This window comes from Eptesicus fuscus, chromosome 12 (genome assembly GCF_027574615.1).
Source record: "Eptesicus fuscus isolate TK198812 chromosome 12, DD_ASM_mEF_20220401, whole genome shotgun sequence".
In the NCBI taxonomy this organism is placed as follows: domain Eukaryota; kingdom Metazoa; phylum Chordata; class Mammalia; order Chiroptera; family Vespertilionidae; genus Eptesicus; species Eptesicus fuscus.
The window spans coordinates 63,831,063-63,854,843 of NC_072484.1; the positions used below are offsets into that span (position 1 = coordinate 63,831,063).

The window sequence follows — 23,781 nt, forward strand, 5'->3', positions numbered from 1 at the left end:
GGTGCCAGTGGGGCCAGATCTTCTTCATGTACCTTAACTAAAGCAACATGTCACAACAGACTGAGAGTGAAGCAGAGAGGAGAATCCAGCTGTCTTCTGTTCAGACAGATATGAAAGAGATGTGCAGAAATATAACAAAATGCCACTCTTGCCCTGGCTGGTGCGGCTCAGTTGGTTGGGCATCATCCCGTGTACCAAAAACGTGTCGATTCGATTCTAGTCAGGGCATATGCTTGGGTTGCAGGCTCCATCCTCGGTAGGGGACGTGCAGGAGGCAAACAATGGTTGTATTGCTCTCACATGGATGTTTCTCTCTCTCTCTTCCTTCTTCTCTTTCTAAAAATCAATTTTAAAAATCTTTAAGGAAAAATAAAACCAAAAGGAATGCCACTCTTATCACTAACTTTTTTTGTTTTGAAAAATACAGTTATTTTATTAAGTGTTATATATGTTAGCATATAGTGAGTTTATTTTTAATGAATAAGTATTTAAAATTTTCAGTTTTAATTTCAAGTATGGGAAATATCGAGAGGCGTCATCACACAAAGCTCTTTGGGAATCATCAGTAACTCTTAAGAGAATGGAGGGCTCCTGAGACCAAAGTACTTATGAACTGCTGGTCTAGGCATATCAGGAGGGTGGAGCCGAGGAAGGAAGTGCAGCACGTTGGGACACATTGGGGGGTAGGTTGGGCCTTCCAGGTGCCAGCACCTCCCAGCAGGCATGGCATGTTGACAAGAAGCTGGTGGTGCAGCCTAAGAGCAGGTAGTCCCCTGTGAAAGAAAGATGGTGGGACTATACACTCTTTCCCACAACTGAGATCTTTCTTGCTTTACCCTTACTTTCAGTAAACTTTTTAATATGATGTTAGATCAGAAGATTCATGCCTTTCAGACAATATTAAATGTTCTGTCTGCTAGCTCAGATTAAAACAAATCAAATCCAGAGTGAATAAAACATAAAAATGCTAACTGCAAATAACTTAGAAGAAAAATATTTTAAGAATATTAGAAAAGACCTTTCTAATCAAACAGGAGGTGTAGACGCCATAGAGGAAAAAGAGACAGCAGTTGATGACTTAAAAATTTATATTTCCTATAGAGAAACTCATAGCAAAGTTCAAAGAAGTGAAGACTAGGAGAAGATATTTGCACTACATGTAACAAAGATTTATAGCCATAATACATAAAGACTGCTTACAAATATGAGAAAGAAATAAATGAGAAAACTACAAATAAGCTAATGTGATTATGAAGAAGAAAAATATAAATTACCAATAACCATAGGGAAAGATCTAAAATTACCAGAAATTGGGGAAATACAAATAAAACAAGATACGTATTTTTGCCCATCAGATTTGTACAAATGAAAAGGGTGAGTGTTCAGTATTAATGAAGATGTGAGGAGCATGCCCTCTTCTTGGCAAGGGCCTTTTTATAAAGCAGGGTCTCTGTAGCCATCGGCATTTAAAAGGTATCCTTGACCCAGAAATTTCGATTTTAGGAATCTTTCCTATAGGGATACTTACAAATGTGGGTCAACACACACATTGATACCCACACACATATACATGTACACACAATCTTTGGGTCATAATAGAAAAAAAAAAAAAGAAGACGAAACTACCTAAACTACCTAAACATCCATCAAGTAGAAAAATGTAAATTCTAGTATATTTGTATTCTGGAAGAACGGCCTCCAAAAAGATGGAGGTTGGTCTCTATATATTCTTGTTTAAGATGTCTGTGATGTAGTAAGTGAAAAAACTAGAACAATGTTTGTACAATGATTCCATTCATTAAGAAGAAGAAAGCCCTTATTCAATAGGCAAATGTACAAATACACACAATGGGTGAACTGTGCTCCCACCCCCAGGACAGCATGGCCCATAAAGGGGAACTTTTACATTATACACTATTTCATTCTATATCATTTAAATTTTAAAGGTCATTTTTATAATAAAAATCCTCAAATGGAACACAACAAATATGCCCAAATATGTCCATAGAACTATGAAAATGTAATTGGATTACTCTGCTATGAATGGGTGTCTGCATAGCTTTCCATATTCAGGGAAAGATGACCTAGGAAGACGCTCTGCAAGTGGAGGGTTAGCCCATGAAGACTTGGTGTGAGATCCCTCACTGTAGTTACCACTTTCCTCTCTTCCCATGGCTATAAAGCAATGAAGTTTTCTTGGGAAACAAAAACATTTGTCAATTTCAGGGCAGGATTTAACCTGAAAGGCAATTTATGAACACACTGCTGTTCATCCACAGAGTAAAAATAAAGGTTAGTAAAACAACGCATTATTATGGGTTCAGTCTTTTTTTTTTTTTTAATCCTCACCTGAGGATATGTGTTGTTGTTTTTTAATTGATTTTAGAGAGAGAGGAAGGGGGAGAGAGAGAGTGTGAAACATCAATCGATTGCCTCCCTGCACACATCCCGACTGGGGATCTAACCCACAACCTAGGTATGTGCCTGGACAGGGAATTGAACCTGCAACCTTTTGGTGTAAGGGACAATGCTCCAACCCGCTGAGCCACCCGGCCAGGGCTGGGTTGTCTTCATGTTACCTTGGCCACCTTTGACCTAAGCAGAATCAACTCCCTGCTTGGGTCAGTGACTGCCTATCACTGGGGTGATAGTCCTTGGGTTGGCAGCTCACCCCTCTGCACATATCCTCACCGCTCTGCTGAGTCGCACTCCTGTGTTCTCTGGCCAATGCAGGCCTCAGTCCTGTCAGCAGTAGCGTCCTCGCTGGGAGCACACCTGCGCAGGTGGAGCCATGCGTCCCAGAAGAGAGGTCTTGGCCTCAACATGGGTGCTCCAGACTCATTCATTGATTCCCCTCTTAGTGATGAAGTCACTTAACGACCTGACAGGCACCGCCCCATGCCTGACACCAAAAGTGCAAGATAAATAGAAGTAGGTTTCTGATCATAGTTTCCTGTGAGAGGCAGACAGTCAACATCTTATAAGTGGTGAAGAAAGAGATCCAATCTCATGGCCACACAGGCACCATGTGACATGGGCACCAAAAGACACGGGGTGTCCTGGACATGGAAATGTTATGTGCAAAGGCAGTATTTCTGGGTTCACAAGCATGTCACACATCCCACAGCCTGTGAGGATAAATGAGGTCACATTTATATCTGTACCTCAGATACAAAGGTTCCTAGACTATTCCCTCTGATTGAGAGAAATTTCGGTCTTTTCCAGGAGGCTCCTAGCATGAAGGTTTCTGATAGTCCCTGGGAGGGGTTGGGTGTACATAAATTCCCCACAGGAAGTAGATGCTGAAGCCCTCGGGGATGAACTGGGTACCCAGGGCCTCCAGAGGCCTTGCCAAATCAGCCATTAGCCCTCACGGGTGTCCAGAGCGATGGTCTACTGGAAGGGGAGATGGGGAGCTTGGGTCTTGCTGACTGCCAGCCTCTAGAGCAGGGTTGCCTAAGATCATCGGAAAACACAGATATTTACATTACGATTCATAACAGTAGCAAAATTACAGTTATAAAGTAGCAACAAAAATAATTTTATGGTTGGGGGTCACCACAACATGAGGAACTGTATTAAAGGGTCGCGGCATTAGGAAGGTTGAGAACCACTGCTCTAGAGCCACTCAGGGCATTGCTGCCTGAACCTCCTCAGTCACCATGCCCACTGGGATCTGCCCTTTTACTGCCAGCTAGGGGTGTACCCAGCAAACCTACCTGGCCTTAATTGCTCCCCACCTGGGGCTCAGCAGTTCCGTTCCCTCACACTCAGCTCTCCATTCTCTAAGGTGCACCTCTGAACCAACGGCCCTACAGGCCCAGTGCCAAGTGCAGTCCAGCCCAGTCCAGAGGGCGCTATGTAAATCTCCATGCCCTCAGGTATGTGGGGACCAAGGACAGGAGTGGAGGACACTGCTACAGGGCAGGACATGGTGGAATTCAGGAAGACCCTCCATCTACCCCCATCCCAGCCCCTGCCCCTCTGTTCCAGGGTGTGGATGGTGGAGGCACACAGCTGCAAATACTGGGGGGGAGGTGCTACCCAGTCCCTTTTTGCATCATCCCAAGTGTGAGCCCATAATGCTTCTTGATTGGCCAGTGGCCTGAGTCCTGCTGCAGCAAGAGGGTGTGCACTGTGCGCACGTGTACATGTGTGCGCATGCCTTGTATGCATGTGTACCCATACAGGTGTGTATTTGTATGCATGTGTGCATGAATGCATTGTGCCCATGTGTGTATGTCCACACATGTGCTTTTGTGTGCAAGTGTGCATGCATGCATGTGTATCTCTGTGTGCACATGTATATGTGTGTATGAGTGTGCATGCCTGTATGTGTTGCAAGTGGGACGCAGTAGCATAGTTGAGAGAGCTCTCCCCTCTTTCTCTTGCCCTTCTTTATACCCCACACCTCCCCACCTCACAGCAAAAGTTGGGCACTGTGCTCCTCGCCGTCCTCCTGAGCCTCTCGCCCTTTAACGTGATGCCCTGTGCAGACCATCACTTCCTTTGAGCATGCGGAGACTCAGGAAAACAGGCAGCCAACACTCAGCAGACCACGAGCTGGAAGCCAGGGAGCAGAAAGTCTGGGTTCTGCAGCTGCCCTTGAGCACTGAGCCTCTGCTCCTCCCTGCGAACTGAAGGGCTTGAACCACCTCCCTCTCTCACTGACAGCTCCCTGTGCTGTTCTTCCAGAAGCAGCTCCGTGGCACTACACCTGTGTGTGACGCATGTGTTAATGGCATTTAGACAATCTCTTTCGTGGCAGTGTCAGAACCCACGGTGACCTGACTGCTCATAAAGTGTGGTCCCCGCGGAGTTCACCACCGTGGAGATGTATTTTCTAAATTCCTTCCAAAGGCAGCGGCCTTGGGGAAAGGAGGTCGGAGTACGTTATCAACATGGGTTTTCTCTTCAGTGTGTACCATGTGGGTCCTGTGTGGATGTGCTTTGGGAAACTCAACCATGAAGAGGGGTTTAACTTTCTTAGAGAGATTACACTGGGAGGAACAGCTTCGGTTCTGAGAGACTTTCTTCACTCCCCTAAGGGTGGGGGCGTCATCTGGCAGGAACAGAGTTTAGGTAATGGAGACGCTGAGCTTTTCATACCCAAGAGATGGCCCTTAAGGGCTCGCCTGCCCAGTAGGCAGGGGTGTAGCCCGTGTGTCCACAAACCTGTGGCGTACGCACTGGACTGGTCTTTGCATTTCCCGTGTGAAATGGTGTCAGTTACAGCGTAGCACCTCCAGAGGTCTCGTGGGGCCAATGGAATACATTTTCCTCTGGTTCTTCTCATTATAAAATTGCAAAGACAGATTTGTCTGAGCACCAAGGTTAGGCTGAGACCACAGGTCTGCCTGGGACTCCTTTTATTTAAATGTTATTAGAATGTCAAAGTCTGGCAGTGGCCTTGGGCAGCAGGCCTGGGGGAAAAATAGCTTCTCTCTCATGAGGTTCTCATGCGGAGCGGATTCATGCAAGAGGCCTTCAATGCCTGGTGGTTGTCCTGTCAGTGCCCCGAGGAGACGGGGTCTGGGGAGCTGAATGGGGCACGTGGTTAACATGGCTTCCTCTTCCTTCGCAGCGGAGCTGGAGTTCGCCCAGATCATCATCATCATTGTGGTGGTTACAGTGATGGTCGTGGTCATCGTCTGCCTGCTGAATCACTACAAAGTGTCCACGCGGTCTTTCATCAACCGTCCGAGTCAGAGCAGGAGGCAAGAGGACCGGCTGCAGCAGGTAAGTGTAGGCCTGCGCCTCTTCGGTGCTGCCCAGGCCTCTGGCCCAGGCTCCAAGCGTGCGGCCGGGTGCCCGTGAGGGCCACGAAGCAGGACAGCCTCCCGTGTCAGCCCACTGCGGTTCAGGAGTATTGGAAACTCTCCATTGAAGGTCACTATACTCATGGGAAAGCATGTGCATCCTGAGTGTTCAGCTCAGTGAGTCCTCACAAACTGGGCACACCTGTGTAACCTGCACCCGAGCAGCAGGGGGACAGGAGCGGCCTCTAGAAACACAGCAGGCCCAGGCATGCCCCGCAGAAGGTCACCGCGGCCCGGAGGGCTATCCGTACAGATGACTTTCACCAGCTTGAACGTGATAACTATAGGCTTATACCATAGGTGCTCTTTGGTGTCTGCCTTCTTTCGCTCACATCACACTTGTGAGATCCATCCGTGTTGTTACGGAGAGACCTGTCCTTGAATACATGTATGCTCATGACCTGTACTTGTAAGATTCCAAGGACATCAGCAGTGCTGGGTGTGGGTGAGCTGGAGGGGTGGCGGTGGGACAGCGAGGGCTCGGGGCCTCCTCAGGTGCCTCAGGGCAGGTTGGTTTGTGTTGGGGCTTACAGAACAGACTCCAGTTTCTAGCTACTTCTGAACCACCCTCCTCTAGAAAATAGAACACTGATATTCAGCTAAGCTGCTCTGTGATCTGTACCTGGTAGACCAAGGGCCACGGGAACTTTCTGTTCTGAGCTAGTTTTGCAAACTATAATTCTGGTGGTTTTTAGTCTTTTATTTTATTTTGTTATATATATTTTTCTTCTTCTTCTTTTATTGATTTTAGACAAAGGAAAGGAGAGGGAGAAAGAGAGAGAAACATTGATGTGAGAGAGAAACATGGATCAGTTGCTTCCCACATGCGCCCTGACTGGGGATTGAACCTGAAACCTGGGTATGTGCCCTGACTGGGAATTGAACCCACCGCCTTTTGCTGTACAGGATGACGCTCCTACCAACTGAGCAGCCTGGCCAGGACTGATTCTGGTGATTTTTCGTGAAGTTTGGAAATGGGAAATTTAGGTGCTTATAAACTGTTGGCTTTGGTGGTGGGCAGAGGAGGCAGAATTCCCGCATAATATGAGCTCCTCAGAGTATGTGTCAGGACCAGAGCTGTCTGGTACTTGGCTTAGAGAGACCATCATGAGTGTGGGGTGCAACTGTCCTGGTGGGTATGGTGCAGCCCAACCCAGGGACCCTGGGACCTCTTAGGAGGTCAGAGTCGTGCTTCATTGGGCTGCACAGTGGCTCAGTGAGCCATCAGTTCTGCTGTTCCCATGGGTAGAACCAGGTTTGCCAAGGGTTCTGTGTCCATGGCATGCAGAGGGAGAGCAAAGGGATGGGGCTTTTGTGTGCCACCCTTCAGACCCGCAGAGCCTGCCATGACAGTGACCAGAATCAGTCCTTCTTTCTTTCTCTTGTCCTCTGCTGTCCCCTTCCTCCATCTCACCATTTCCCCAGCTCGGTCCACAAGTTAACATGGCTTGCATCACACCACAATGGCTTTCCTGTGGGACCCCGTTATCCCAGCAACCTGGCACCTGCGGGATCCAGACTCACAGGACACTGGTGTCTTAAAGCCTGTAGATCCCTTCCCCCCACCTACACACACACACACACACACACACACACTGTTACCTGAAGGAGAGAACCAATTCCTCTGAAGTTCTAACACAAAATACACGTAATCCTCTTGAGTTTAAAGAGAGAGGACAGACACAGCAATAGTTTTAGAACTACAAAACAACTGGCCAGCATTGCTTGGCCTACGCCTTAATGCGAGGACTATAAATTCCGACCCCTGGCCTTGGGGAGAAATAGGTAAAACTATCCCACTCATTATCATCATCAATAGGCAGCTCTCAAGTTTCTGGGCAGTACCTGCCATGAATGTGTCCAAGTTCGCCATCTTACACTTTCTGCTTCAAGCCCCAAAGTACTTGTAGTCACTGCACCTGGACAACTCAGGCTGCATTTGCCGTTGCCCAGCCTGGGCCCCATCACCCCGTCCTCCCCTCAGATTTGCTTCAGGGATCGTCTTTCTTCCCCCTGCCTTGCCTTGCCTTGGACAGGAGAGGTGGCTCCTTCCTCCACACCTCAGCACAGACCTGGCCAGGCCTCCTCTCACTGTCCGCAGCCATTGTTGCCTTAGCGCCTGGTCTCTGTCCCCAGACTGGGAGCTCCCTGCCAGGTCAGCACACAGAAAGTCACTCTGCGTAAGGACCAGCAAAGAGGGGTGGCAGGAAAACAATTTTACAAAAAGAGAAAATCAAAAATGCAAGTGTGGTTTTACTTGGGATGTGCGTTCTGTTTCGTTTGGAAGTGGGTCCCCGTGGGTAGCAGGGCCTCCTGCTCTCGAAATCAAGAAAGCGATGAAGTGACTTTCAGAGGTTCCTCCAGGGCCACACACTGCATGGCAAGTGGAGGTAATCAGTACTAAGATCGTGTCCGCAGAGGTCTTGATCACCGTCTGTGTCTAATTTCGTTAATAAACGCTGGAAAGTTTTGCCCCTGGGAGCTCAAGATGAGTGCTGTTGCTTCCCAAGGCTTGAATTTCCCTTCCCAATAAAGTGGGAATGTGGATATTGTGCAGCTTAGCAATGGGCTCTGTTCAACGTTTCACAAGCTCAAGGTGGAGTTTTTACACAGGGCCCAAGACAATTCAGGCCCAGACTGTAGCTCCATTTCATGACTAGGACCATTAGCCTAGTTTATAGTCAAGAGAGGAGAGAGGGCGAGGAAGCAACTTGACTTCTCTCCTGGACTCAGAAATCTCACGTGCGGTCCTTTGGCCCAGGAAGGTGCTTCCTCACCAGGCTTCTTGCCTCCCAACTACCTACTTAGAAATGCCAATTCCCTTCATGCAGCACCGGGAGAGCAGTCGGATTCATTCCCACTCATGACCCCAACCAGCGGTGATTTGCCCTCTAGGGGACATTTGACGATTTCAGGAGCCGTGTTTTGGTCAACTCAAGTCAGGGAGTTGCTACAGGGATGCTCTAAACATCTTGCAATGCAGAGGGCAGCCCCACAACAAAAATGATCTGACCCCAAATGTCAGCAGTGCTGAGTGGGGAGCCCTGATCTTACCGGGTGCTAGATGCCAGCCACCCTTCCCAGCGCACTTCGCTGTTGAAGAGGATGCCTGTTAATATAAGTGGGTCTCTCGTGGCTTCCACAGAGTGAACACTCCCCAGCAGCTCGGCAGAAAATGTTGGGGGTCCACAGAGAAATTGCCTGTTCAAGACGGTCCTCGTCTAGGACTCTGCCTTGGGAGTAGTTTCCCTCCAGCGGCTTCTGCCTCCTTCTTTCATTCGGTCATCCACTGGACAGGAGCCAGGCACTGCCCAAGATAATGAAGAAGCAATGCAACGTGTCCTTGCCACCCTCTGCCCTTGCCCTGCCCCCATCACCATCAGCGGCATCCACTAAGCTAATGCTAACTGGCATTTTCTCAGTCTCACTGCAGTGGCCATTGGTGTGTGTGCACTGGGGTGTGTATCAAGTGGATATAAACTGTAGCAGGGATTTGGGATGGGGCATGAGGACTCGGCATGGGCACTTTCAGGTTGCCCCTCCAGGAAGGTGGCTCTCCCTCCACATCCCAAGGTGACTGCCTGTGCCAAGCAGCCTCCTCCCCTGAGGGGCCGAGAAGAGCTAGGTCCGGACTAGGTGGTGATGGGGAAGGCCCTGCCCTCACCGATAAAGCACGAGTGATGGCCTCTGGGCTCCCCTTGGCGTGGTGCAGATTTGCGCCCGGTGGTGAAGATGGATAGGCGTTTGCGGGGACTGCTGTGCATGTGGTTTCGTGCCTGTTGTCAGAGCCCCTGAGTGCCTTTCACTTTGTCAGCATCTACATCCTGCCATCCCAGGGACCTGAGTGGCAGGGTCTGCGGCACCCAGCTGGTTAGCAGCTTGTGGGTGTGGGTCCCCACTGCCGGCCTCCCTGTGGGTGAGCCTGTGTATTGCTGGGACCCACTTACTTCTGGGGGCCCATTTGTTCTAGAACTATCCGAGGTCTCCATAAGCATGTTTGTAAAAGGTATATTTATTTTAGATGCTGCGAGAAGGGTTGGGCATCTAATGTATCGATGTCTAGGTAATTTGGCTGAACACTGTTGGTTAAATTTATTTGTATCTATTTCTGCCGGAAGACTTGAGAGTCAGGATGGAGAAATCAAAGACAACAGTTGGGTTTGTGCTGAGAAGGAGGCTTGCTGAGCATGTAGATGTTACGATCTGGCTGAGTAAACTTCACTACGTGTTTTGGTCAAGCTGCCCCTCTCCTCCCTAATGGGCTTCCCACCGAACCAGAAGCAAGGCAGGTTAATAAGGTAGGGTCTCAGTGACTCCGAACACCCCTGGTTTTCACAGAGTCTTCTGGAAAACGGTGGGTTGGACCAGTTGTCCAGGCTTGTCTGGATTCTGGAAGGTTTTCTTTGTTTGATGCCCTCACGCCCGACTTCCTCACGCCCCGTCTTCCTCATGCAGCACCTCTCTCCTGGTTTCCTCCCTTCTCGCTCCGCACTGCCTGCTGGAAGAACACCCTCTCTTGCCAGGTCCCCTCTGCCCACGGGAGGACTGGATGGCGTTGGCCTTGGCTGAGGCCGGTCAGCTTGCATCCCCACAGTGTCCCTGAGGCGCTGTTCCGGGGAGCCCAGGGGGTGGGACAGCGCTGGCTCTGACTGTAGTGGAAGCAGCCGTTTCTGAATGAAAATGAAATTGCAGGAACAGGGAATGCTTTAAATAACGGCAAACAGCAGTGAGTGGGCTTGTGATGGAAGCCTGGCGTGTTCTTTCTGAGGTAGCCCAGGCTGCTTTTTCAGAGCCTGGTTTGTGTGATTTCGGAGCTTTGAGGCTTTCTAGATTATTATTCATTACCTTAGCCCACCAAGTAACAGGAAGACAATAAAGGGGCATAAATAATCCAGACACAACCCTGAGAGAAGGTTACACAAGCCTTTCTTGCCACAGCTGGCGGAGGCCCGAGCGGCCTTCTCTAACACCCTGTACCCAGCCCGCGGGGCCGGCTTAACCCGCCTGGCCAGCCCAGGGCACAGTGGACAGTGGGCAAGGCCAAGGTGGCCAGCCAATTGCTGAGGATCAGCAGCAAAAGAAGAACATTTTACTTAGTTTGAACCATATGTCATTGTGGCTATTCAGCCATTGTGACCTACAAACAACAATTTCAATTAAAAATTAACAAAAGGGGTCCCGTCGGGCATTTCTTCATTACCAATGGCTGCAGGGATCCAATCAATAGTGACAATACGGGTGCCTGGCCCCCCTGTGGAGACAGCAGCGCCAGGCAGGCCCTGAGCGCAGCCTGTGCTACGCCAGCGCCGTGGGGGCGCCGGCCAGGAGGCCATTTGTTCTTTCTCCCAGCTGTTGGCAAGGAGGACCAGGACTGCAGCCACCAGCCTGTTGGGACAGAAACTTGGGTTCTTTGGGTCCAAAGTGCCCTGGTATGGGGAAGTCTACACCCGGACGCTCTCGGCAGAAGTTGTAGATTTGGCCTGGGGTGTGGCCAGTGTGTGTGGTTTGCCCCACAGGGTGTTTTGACAAAACTTGACCGAACTTGTACAAATGAGATTTCACATAAATATTGTAGTTACATCTTTTCTTGGATTCAGGCCACACTGTCCTCTGTGCCTGCCTGGCACCCCCAGCCGGGGGCTGCAGAGCAGCTGCCACTCAAGATAGGCGGGTGCCCACCTTTTGCTGTGGCCCCATCTCTCTGTGTAATGGTTTCTAGAGAAAATATTCTTCTGTGCTCACGCCTTTATCACAAGGGTAAGAATAAAACATAGAGGGCCACTGGTTTCCAGAAAAATGGGAGAGCACTTCTTTGTGGGCGTAAAGGTCATTCCTGCAAGATTAGGAGTTCAACCAAGTGCACCTGGACCCGCGGAGTAGAGCATTTCCCGCACCAGCCTGGCGTGCTTGTCCCTGGCTCTTGCTGTCCCGTCATCTCCCGGGGCAGGGCCCTCCTCTCTGTGGCTAGAGTCTGTGGCCAAGAGAGCAGAGTTGGCTGTGGGCTCCTTTCTGTTGGCCTTGGGAGCAGAGGTGACCCAAGGATGGACAGTTCTGGTCACCTCCGAGAAGTGGTTCAGGAACCTATCCCACTGGGCTCGGGGCTCGCAGAGCTGGGAAAGCCCACGGGCTGTGTCCTGAGGTCCAGTGAAGGAAGCAGGGGGTGGGGGAGTCACCACACACAGGGTTCATTACCACTGTGACTGAAGAGCTAGACCCCTGTGCACCTGCCTTTTCTCCTTTCTCCCGACTTCATCTGCGTTTAGAAAAGCATTTCTAAAATGACAGAAATAAACTGTTTTCATTCAGTAAGGTACCCAAACAATGAGCTAACGGGCTTGAAGATGCAATTATAGTAGGTATGTCTCTCTAGACCAAGGAGAAGAGAGCCACGTGCATCATTTAGCATCGGGGCGGCATGAAAGATGCCAGGCAACAGTTTCCCGTGGGTGAGGCAGATTGTTGCTGGGCCGTAAGACCAGGGCCATTTGTTGTCAACCGTGTTCAATAATAATTCTCCATGATTCATGAGCCCCTGGAACTGCATTTCCAAGTGTCGAGGGGACTGCAAGGGGCAGGTCAGTTTCTAATGCAAACTCCAAGCACAGGCTTCCTACCATCAGCCATGCTGTTTCTCTCTCTGAATGAGCGAGGGTGTTAACATAGTCAAGCTGCCAGATTGGTCATTTATCAGGTTTACCCTTCAGTGTGTATAGTTAAAGATAGAAAGTTGATAATTTGGAGGGGAAAAAAGTTTATAATTTCAACAGCTTCAAAATGAGAATGTTCCCTTCAAGTAAGAGAAACAGAAGGCCAACTTGTTGGCAAAAATTGGCTAAGGATGCTGGGCCATAGCTGTCACCAGTGATTCCTACGTGAACAAAAGTAGGCAGGCCTTCTTAATAGCCAAGATTTGTCTTGAAACCATGTGAGGAGCTCAAAGAGTCCTTCTGCTTATGTTGACATTGCTCACAACAGTTTTGAAATTACCTTCAGAGTTTGCAGTTCATTTTTGGGAAAATTTTTAAAAATTTTCAATAATGGCAAGTCTTCCTTTTTCTCATTTGCTCTCTGAAGATGGATTTGATTTATTTTTTTGGTACCAACCAAAATCCATCTAGAGTTAAGTGTTATGAATTTAACATTATACAATAAATTATACAATTTTGCTGCAAAGCCAAGTGTGACTCAGTTAGTAAAAATGATGTTGCCCAAGTTACAAACTGATTCTGTAGAGAAAGTTCAGGAAGGACCCACATAAACCATAAACTAATGGCTTCCTTGGCGGAGGAGCCAGGATGGGAGGAAGTGGACAAAAGGAGTTTGGTCTGTATTGTTAAAATGTTTATGGTAAGCGGCTTATCATAAAAAAAAATTTAAAAAAATGTTTATGGTAAAAATGCATTTATGTATTATTTTTACAACTAAAAAACAGCCTCCGCTCACATAAGTGAATGCTGAAGACAGTTCCAATGATGTCCTGAGCATCTGTAGGCTCCCCAGGGAACTCGCGTGAGCATGGTTTGTATTGTGGCCAGAGCATGCTAAAATGAGATTTTTAAGCAGAATTAATTAAAAATTTTATGAACCATAAAATTTTAATAATCTTTTAAATAGGCATTAGCATTAATAATCCAATGATAAGGTTTTTTTCTTTTGTTTGTTTTTACTTAGTTCTTGAAAGTTGTTGTGGCTTATTCTGAGGGGGAAACCCTTTTCTAAATTATTCTAATTCCGAGTGCCACCTGTCAGGGAGGCTCCCCAGAGCTGTCAGAGATGCCAAGGGAGGTAGCCGGGTTGTGGTTCTATGATCTTGGGGAAAGCATTCAGGCTGTGCCTTAGCTTCCTCTCACGCCCTAAAGGAGATGATTGTGCCCCCCCTGGGCTGATAGTGTGTGGTTGCACATGTCCCTGTTGCCCTGAGCTTTCTGATCCTCAGGCTGGTTTCCATTGAAGTCTGAAATTGCTCACTCTCCTCCAGCACTGAACCCGGGAGAGGCACCTGCACAGCTCCTTTTCCCCTTGCTCCGTGGGGCCCATAGACCTCCCTGATCTATTGTATTATTCTGGAAATATAAAGGATTCCCTTTCTTCTCTTCCCCACATACCTTCCTGGATAATTTATCTTTCTCTTAAGGGACGTGCCCTAGATTGAGTAGAGTTGGGAGGGAAATATTGAGTCTTGAGAAATCTGATGATGGATTTCCAAGGAGGAATAAAAGGGGAAATGCTGGAGAGAACGCAGTCATTGACATATACAGAGGTATTGCCTTTACATCTAAGCTGTTACTGCCATCTAGGGTGGAAATGATAGTAATACTATAAAGCATTGGATAGTAGAGAGGTTGCATTAGGAAAGGGAAGAAAATAAAGAAAATTGATTTTATTTAGAAGGCAAAGGTGTTTTGTTGCTGAATACCCAAAGATCAGTTTTACCTATACTTGGAACTTCTCACCCTGGGACAAGAAGAAAAATAGATTTCCAAATATTTGAAGCTGTACAATACATTCATTCATTGGGAGGAACCCTTGAGTGGACACCAAAATATCCACCAATGGCCTTGCTTTACCACAAACTAACTGTCACCTTCAGTGAGTAATGTACCCTTTGGGGCCTCAGTTTCCTCCCATATAAAGTGAGGAATAATTGGCTTAGATCAGAGAACTTCAGATTGTTTTTGACCAAGAATAACGGCAGAGACACATTTTATACCACAATCTACAATACTCATATGCACAACTAAGGCAAAACTTTCACCAAACAGCACTTACAATGACATTTTCCATTCTGTTTCATTTTTCAAATTCTGGCTGTGACCTACTTAAATTGATTTTCCAACTCTCTGAGAGGTTGCATCTCACAGTTTGGAAAACGTCTTATTAGATGTTTTCAGCCCCTAAATCTTGTCTGTGGTCCCTGATGTGTGGAAAGGAGAGTTTAGCTGAGAGAATGAAACCAAGAAGGTTCAGGCTGTGTGAGTGGCCTCCCACATGGACCCAAGGCCCCAGGCTTCAGCCATAGCTCACAGTGGAAGTGCCAGTAAGTCATGGTCACAGCTATAAACCTATCCTTTGGGTAGAAAAAGATCCAAGAGATATAGAAATAAGAAAGATTATAAGAGAGTGCTATGAACAATTGTATATCAACAAATTGAATAACCTAGATGAAATGGACAGATTCCTAGAAACACACCCTACTAAGACTGAATCATGAAGAAATAGAACATCTGAATAGATCTGTAACTATTAAGGAGATTGAATTAGTAATCAAAAGCCTACCAACAAATAAAATCCCTAGACCAGATGGCTTCACTGGTGAATTGTACTAAACATCTGAAGAAGAATTGACACCAATACTTTCAAACTCTAGTGAATTAGCATTATCCTAATACCAAAGCTAGACACAACAGGAAAAGAAAACCATTATCCCTTACGAATATTGATGCAAAAATCCTCAACAGAATATTAGCAAACTGAATTTAGTAACATACTAAAAAGATTATACACCATGACTAAATGGGGTTTATTTTTGTAATGCAAGGATGGTTTTACATATAAAAATCAGTGTAATACACCACATTAACAAAATGAAGTAGAGGGGACTACATGATCACCACATCATGCGGAAAAAATATTTGATATAATACAACACTTTTTCATGATAAAAACATTCATCAAACTAGGATGGAAGGAAATTACCTCAACATAATAGAGATCATCTATGGAAAGCCCACAATTCACATTGTACTCAATGGTGAAGGATTGAAAGCTGTTTCTCTAAGATTAGGAACAAGACAAGGATGCATGCTTTTACCACTTCTTTTCAACATAGTATTTATTGGAAGTTTTAGCCAGAGCAATTAGGCAAGAAAAAGAAATAAGAGGCATTCAACTATAAGGGAAAAAGTAAAATGATCCTATAAACAAATGACATGCCCTTACATGTAGGAAAACCCTAAAGAGTCCAACAAACAAAGAACACCTGCTAGAACTAATAAACAAATCTAACAAAGTTGCAGGATACAACATTAACATGTAAAAATCAGTTGCATTTCTTTACACTAACAATGAACAATTAAAATGGAAATTTAAGAAAATCCAATTTATAATGGCATAAAAAAATACTTAGGAATAAACTTAACCAAGGGGCTAAAAGATTATATTGACGATTGTACAATGTTGCTGAAAGAAATTAGATCCAAATAAATGGATCCATCTATTCATGGATTAAAAAGACTGATATTGTTAAGATGTCAGTACTACCTAAAGCAATCCACAGATTTAGGGCAATCCCTATCAAAATCACAATGATGTTTCTTGCAGAAATAGAAAAGTCCATCCTAAAATGCATGTGCTACCTCAAGGAAGCACCACCCCAAAATAGCCAAAATAATATTGAAAAAGAATAACAAAGTTGGGCATTTCACACTTTCTGATTTCAAAACTTACAACAAAGCTACAATAACAAAAATAGTACAGTATTGGCATAAAGAGAGACAATGGGATAGAAGAGAGAGATCAGCAATAAACTTTCCCATATATGGTCAAATGATTTTTGACAAGGGTGCCAAGACTATTCAAGGAGAAAGAACAGTATTTTTGAAAATGGTGCTGGGAAAACTGGATATCCACATGCAAAATAATGACACTGGGCCCATATCTTACACCATATTAAAAAAATTAACTCAATATGGATCTAAAACCTAAATGTAAGAGTTAAAACTCTTAAAGAAGCTAGTGGGGGGAAAACTCATGACGTTGGATTTGGCAATGATTTCTTGGATATGACACCAAAAGCACAGGCAACAAAACGAAAATAATAAACTGACCTTTAGAAATTAAAAACGTTGGTTTGTCAAAGGACACTATCAGGAGACTGAAAGGCCACTGGTAGAATGGGAGAAAATATTTGCAAATCATATATCTGATTGGGGTTAATATTCAGAATATATAAAGAACTAAAACTCAACAACAAAATAATGGACTACCCAATTTCAAAATAGACCAAGGACTTGAATAGACATTTTTCCAAAGACGATATACAAAACCAGCTGAAAAGAGCTCAGTATCACTAATTGTGATGACTAATTTTACGTGTCACCACGAGTGGACTTAGATGTCCAGATGGCTGATAAAACATTATTTCTGATGTCTCTAGGAGAATAATTCCAGAAGAGATTAACATTCACTCAGTAGACTGAATGAAGAAAATCTGTCTTCACCAGTATGGACGGCATCTTCCAATTCCCCAAAGACCTGAATAGAACAAAAAGGTGGAGGAAGGCAAATCTCTTTTTCTTCTTGATCTGGGACATTCTATTCTCTTGCCCTCTGATATTGGAGCTCCAGGTTCTATGACTTTAAGACTTTCACCAGTGGCCATCAGGCCTTCAGACTCAGATTGAACTATACCACCAGCTTTCCTGGCTCTCCATCTTGCACCTAGCAGATTGTGGGACTCCATAACCACATGAGCCAGCTCCTATAATATCTATATATATAAAAAGGCAGTAACCATGACAACCGAAATGACCATTCAACCAATCAACATGCAGTGCTAGCATAGATGCATAGACACAGGTAAAGTCTATGAGTGAACTAAGAATGAACAAGACAAATGCTTGCCTTCAAGGAGCTTTCACTGTAAGAAGGTTAGGTCAGGGATGAGAATTCAAAATTGCCACCAGCACAGACCTGAGGTGCCACTTCTCAGAGTGGCCAGAGATACACCTGGTAGCGGACTGGGGCATGACTGAAGCGCTAGCGCCAACGTGAAGGTAGGGCCGTTCTGGATTTCCCAGAGGAGCCAATGGCTGCCTAGGAAGCAGAGCTTTTAATGCTGACTGGCATAGAAACAGACCAGTCAGAACCTAATCTGGGTGAACTGTGAAGGCAGAACCTAAGGTGGGGGGTAAGGAGGGGTTTTAAGGGCAACAGCTGTTTGATATAAGGTGTAAGAAGCAGTTCAATTTTTTAATAACTGATTTGGCAGTATAGTGCATATGGCTGGCTATCAGTCCAGATATAGGGGTTATTTATTTTTGTCTGCCAAGAGCATCTTCTCCTGCTGAAAAAGGCTTCCCTCCCCCCAATTTAAGCAATCCTATCCTATATAATCTATCTATACTAATAAAGGGTAATATGCTAATTAGACCAGGTCGACCGGCCATCTTCCAGATGTCCGACTTCCTTCTGGACAAAGCCATGGTGGTAGGGGCTGAGGCAGAGGCAGTTAGGGGTGATCAGGCCAGCAGGGGAGAGCAGTTAGGGGTGAGATCAGGCCGGCAGGGGGTTAGGGGCGATCAGGTCGGCAGGGGAGGGCAGTTGGGGGCTACCAGGCCTGCAGGGTAGGGCCGTTGGGGGCAATCAGGCCAGCAGGGGAGGGCAGTTGGAGGTGACCAGGCTGGCAGGGGAGGGCAGTTGGAGGTGACCAGGCTGGTAGGGGAGGGCAGTTTGGGGCGAAATCAGGCCAGCAGGGGAGGGCAGTTGGGGGCAAGATCAGGCCGGCAGGGGAGGGCAGTTGGGGGCAACCAGGCTGACAGGGGAGTGCAGTTGGGGGCATTAGGCAGGCAGGCAGGTAAGTGGTTAGGAGCCAGTAGTCCTGGATTGCGAGAGGGATGTCTGACTGCCGGTTTAGGCCCAATCCCTGTGGAATTGGGCCTAAACCGGCAGTCAGACATCCCCCAAGGGGTCCCGGATTGGAGAGGGTGCAGGGTGGGATGAGGGACACCCGCTCTCGCCCATGCATGAATTTCATGCACAAGCCCTCGTGTGTGTGTGTGTGTGTGTGTGTGTGTGTGTGTGTATTTACACATCCTATTGATTCTGTTTCTCTGGAGAACCCACTAATCATACACAACTTAAACCCATAATGAGATACTCACTGGGATGGCTATTATTAAAGAAACAGAACATAAGAAGTGCTGGCAGCCAAAACCGGTTTGGCTCAGTGGATAGAGCGTCGGCCTATGGACTGAAGGGTCCTGGGTTCGATTCCGGTCAAGGGCATGTACCTTGGTTGCGGGCACATCCCCAGTGGGGGGTGTGCAGGAGGCAGCTGATCGATGTTTCTCTCTCATCGATGTTTCTAACTCTCTATCCCTCTCTCTTCCTCTCTGTAAAATATCAATAAAATATATTAAAAAGAAGTGCTGGCAAAGATGTGAAGAAATTGGAACCCTGTGCATCGCTGGTCGGGATGTAAAATGGATCTGCCACTATTGAAAACAGTATGGTGGCTCCACAAAAAATTAAACCTAAATTATCATATGATCCAGGAATTCTCCCGGGTAAATATCCAAAAGAATTAAAAGCAGATATTCAAAGAGATATTCATATACCCTTCTTCACAGAAGCATTATTCACAATAGCCCAAATGTGGACACACCACATATGGACGGTCCTATAAGCTGTGGAGGGAATGAGGTGGCCTAGGGAGACTGCGCTGAGCGGAAAGGGGGTGCAGATAGGACTCTCAGGAACTCCCCAACATTCAATCAAAATGCAGAGTTAGGGGCACCCCCCGAAGAGCAGGAAAGTGGCCAGAGAAGTCAGGGTGTGAACCAGGAGGGGTGATGTCTCTGAGCCAACAAGAGAGTCCAGTGCTGCTGGGAGCCAGGGGAGAGGAGGGCCAGAAAGTGCTGAATGGATTTAATAACTGATGTGAATTGATGTGAATTGGGTGAAATGTAAGATTGAGTGTTCATTGAGGAGCTAGGGCAGAGACTTAGAAACATCCCAGGATGAGTGTGTATGTTGTTTTCAATATGAGAATTGCTGTGACAGCCCAGAACTACAGTGATGGTCCCTCTTGGTGCAGAGGAGCCCAGGCTCTGAGGTGCTATGCAGGCTGCCTTGGCCTGGTGCAGGGCTGTCCGTGGGTGTGGCTCAGCCACTTCCTTAGATTTGATGAGGTCTGTCACCTGTCGCCAGGCCAGAGCCATGATGGCCCATTACATAATTTTATAGTCAAACCTTAAGCCCAGACTTCCTCTAAACACTGCTGGTCTGTTCCTATTTTTGCTGCTGAGTCCATGCTGTTCTGCAAGGACCGTAGGATCCGGTTGTATGTATTGGACAAACACCCTGTTGTCCAAATGGGGTGTTTGTATCAGAATGCTAGCCTACAAAATACAAAAGAGAGACTTAGGGGGGTCTTACCTTGCAGGTCTACTTGTGGGCGCTTTCAGGTTCTCAGGAGGCTCAGTGATGGCACAAGGTCATGTATGACTGTTCCTGGGAATCCAAAAATGCAGACATCTGCTCCTGCTCGCCCATGTTCTTCTCTAGGACAATAACAGGCCTTTCGCTAATAGCCCAACAGACCGTTGCCAACAGTTTGGGTTCAAAAGGGAAAACATATTGAAGTACTTTGTAAACAAGTTTATGGTGTTAGGAAAGCTTGTCACCTTGACAGTCTGGCCAAACACTTTTCAACAAAGATGTTAAACAGTTTGATGTCAGGTTACATCTGCCTTGGGAATGAAGGGACTGAAGAATAAATTGGCCAGACCCTCGAAGGCGAGCCAGGCGTTGGAACCTGTTTTCAGTGTGACAGCACGTCGTGGCGGGCGGGGCCTGACTTGGGCCGCTGCTTACCTCAAAGCGCACTTCAGAAGGGCCTTGGCTGGCATGCCGGCGTGGCCACGCACCTGCATAAGGGCTTATCGCCCAACCCTGGCCGCTGTGCTCAGTGGTTAGAGTGTCTGCCTGAGCACGGAAGGGTCACGGGTTCGATTCCCAGTCAGGGGCACATACCTGGGTTGCAGGTTCTTTCCCCGGCCCTGGTTGGGGCAAGTGTAGGAGGCAACCAGTCGATGTGTCTCTCTCACATTGATGTTTCTCTCTGTCTCTCTTCTCCCCCTTCCTCCCTTCCATTCTCTCTAAAAAAAAATCAATGGAAAAAATATCCTCTGGTGAGAATTAACAAAAAACAAACAAACAAAAGAGCTTAAAGACCCAGACTCGACTTAAATCTAGGCAGTGACCGAATAAGGTTTGATGATATATGGAATGTATGTCAAACGTGTACATTCTAACTTTCCTTTTGGCCACAGTTCTCCTTTTGTGTAATCAGGAGATTGTTTTTGTAATAATTTCGGTGTAATAAAAGGACCAGCTCTTTGTTGTTCTGTGACTCAAACAGGTCTGCTACTGTCCAAGAGGAATGTGGTTCCTTGATTTTAGGTGCTGCGGCATGACACTAATGATTTTCTTGTGATGTCCCCCTCCCACCCCTGCTAGGAAGGGCGCCTGTGGCCTTCAGACAGCTCTGGTCCTCAGCCTGGTGGCTCGGAGGTAAGGGGTTGGACAAGGGAGGGATGTGGGTGGCTGGAGATGGCTGTTCAATCCGATGCGATGGGCGAAGGGAGGAGGGAAATATGCCATTACAACAAAATAGGTGGAAAAGTCAAATGTATGCCAGTGTAGATTAGGAAATAACATTTAAATGAAGGCATTTGCCTATAACTTTGGTTTTTAAAGTGGGGGAGGGGATTTTTAGAGTCTCCTAGGGATTATTTGTGCTAGTCTAGAGCTCCCTACAGAAAACAGGTTGAGAATCACTGATCTTTACGTGATCCCATAAGCTGCTAACAATGAGGCTATGCAGAAGTGGGCATAGTTTATAAATATAGCATGATTCATTCCCACATCTCCAAGTTTAATAGAATGACTTAAAAGTAACATAGTATTTTTTTGCCTTATTTTAAAAATATGGTGTGGGACAGTTGTCAGCAAACTGCGGCTCGTGAGCCACAAGCGGCTCTTTGGCCCCTTGAATGTGGCTCTTCCACAAAATACCACATGCGGGCGCGCACATACAGTGCGATTGAAACTTCGTGGCCCATGCGCAGAAGTCGGTTTTTGGCTCTCAAAAGAAATTTCAATCGTTGTATTGTTGATATTTGGCTCTGTTGACTAATGAGTTTGCTGACCACTGGTGTGGGAGAAGTCAATGGATGGACACACACACACACACACACACACACACACACACTTGGCCCAGTGGGAGACACATACATAGCATATGCAGTCATCCCATTAAACGCACATTAAATGCACATTTTCAGTTAACCACATTGTCCATTGTTGAACCATCTTGGATAAACTACAGTTTGGCAAGGTGAGGGGTCTAACTCATGAGGAATAATAAACCTACATTTTTTCTGGGATAATCTTTTCCTGTTTTGTTGGAGGGGGAAATGTTTCAGACGGTTGAGAACACAGACCAAGTGGGAATGTTCTTATAGCATCATGTTTGTGATCATTATAGAGCCCAGAATGTCTTCACGCCTTCGCTCTTTTCCTTGCAGATCATGTATGCCCCACGGTCTCGGGACAGGTTTACTGCCCCGTCCTTTATCCAGAGGGACCGGTTCAGCCGCTTTCAGCCCACCTACCCCTACGTGCAGCACGAGATTGACCTTCCCCCCACCATCTCCCTGTCTGACGGGGAGGAGCCGCCTCCTTACCAGGGGCCCTGCACCTTGCAGCTCAGGGACCCCGAACAGCAGATGGAACTCAACCGAGAATCTGTGAGGGCCCCGCCCAACCGGACCATATTCGACAGCGATTTGATAGACATCTCTGTGTACAACGGGGGCCCATGCCCGCCCAGCAGCAATTCGGGCATAAGTGCCAGCACCTGCAGCAGTAACGGGAGGATGGAGGGGCCACCCCCGACCTACAGCGAGGTGATGGGCCACTACCCAGGAGCCTCCTTCTTCCATCACCAGCACAGCAACGCGCACAGCGGGGGCAGACTGCCTCTTCAGCACGACAGCTCGGGGAGCACTGTGGTGCCCATCCAGGGCAAGGACAGGAAGCCTGGGAATCTCGTCTGATCCTCCAGCATGCGCTTGAGTGGAGAAGAAGAAACCGAGGACGGAGGAGGACTGCACAGCTCCTCCGCTCCCAGGCACAGTGTTCAGTTTTACGTGCGACAACTAAGTAAAACCAAATATGCAAATGTGGTCTTTGTTTCTGATTCCTTTCAGGGGAATTGCATGCAAACCAGACTGAAATAATACAAACTTCCATCCGGTCTGACCGTCAACAGTGTTTATTCGGGGGCAGGCGTCGGGAGGGAGGGGGGTGGTTTTGGCAAAGGGGGGGCATGGGAACAGAGAAAGGGGTGCTTTGACTATATCATGAAATAAAACCCAGAGGTATTTGATTTATTTAATTATGAAAGGAGACTGCAGAGAAAGAGGCCAGAATGGCCTTAAATTTATAATTATCTAAATAAAGAAGGAAGCATTATTATATATTATCATGGGGAAGAATTGGCCAGTTTGCTTTTTCTCCCAAGGTGTGGAACTTTTATTTTGTTTTAAAAATATGATTCAAAATTCCTGTTTTTGTGTGCCAAGGAAAAAGTGGGGAAGTTCGATGAATGCAAGGAGTTGATTTGTGTTGTTATGATGATGTGTTTTTAAAAGTTGCACTATCTTAATGTTGAAAATATATATGAGGGAACTGTTTTATGTGACGTCCTGTATGTTGTCTTTTCACCTGTGGATTATTAGGCCCAAGGAATACCCTGGAGTGCTTCCCATAACCATACAAGAAAAGATGTTTGGGGACGTAGGCGAACATGCCGACTTATGTCCATCCAGAAGGCCGCTACTGCTGTGAGAGTCTGCAGCAGAGAGCAGTGCGTCTGAAGCATGGAGGCCTTTGGGTGTAAGATAGGAACGCTAAGGCCCAGCACTTGGGACTCGCTGAGTTCCTCTGCTAGCCTAGGCCACCTGTTCTGGTAAAGCGGCCGACACATGCATTGACGCATCCAGTAGCGCAGTGCCCTCGCCCTCCAGCAGTGCCGTTCTTCAGTAATTTAGGTGGTTTTTGTTTTTTTTTTTTTTCACTGTAGCATGAAGTAGGCTCATACATACATTATTTTATGCAATAAATTGTTTAAAATGCAAGGTGGTTATTTTGAGTACTGTCGGAATATGTGACTTCT

At 46.7% G+C, this 23,781-nt stretch overlaps 1 protein-coding gene across 4 annotated transcripts in view; it reads left to right on the forward strand.

Moving 5' to 3' along the window:
- Positions 1–22,879, forward strand: part of LDLRAD4 (low density lipoprotein receptor class A domain containing 4) — a 329,032-nt gene extending 306,153 nt beyond the window's left edge. For 3 of the 4 annotated variants that reach the window (XM_054724317.1, XM_054724319.1, XM_008159557.3), the window contains 3 exons: positions 5,585–5,739; positions 21,060–21,113; positions 22,130–22,879. In XM_054724317.1, the coding sequence (XP_054580292.1) occupies positions 5,585–5,739; positions 21,060–21,113; positions 22,130–22,660 (740 nt within the window). In that variant the 3' untranslated portion in view covers positions 22,661–22,879. The remainder of the gene's footprint in view (positions 1–5,584; positions 5,740–21,059; positions 21,114–22,129) is intronic. The other variant, XM_054724318.1, reaches the window with a different exon arrangement.
- Positions 22,880–23,781: the final 902 nt, after the last annotated feature.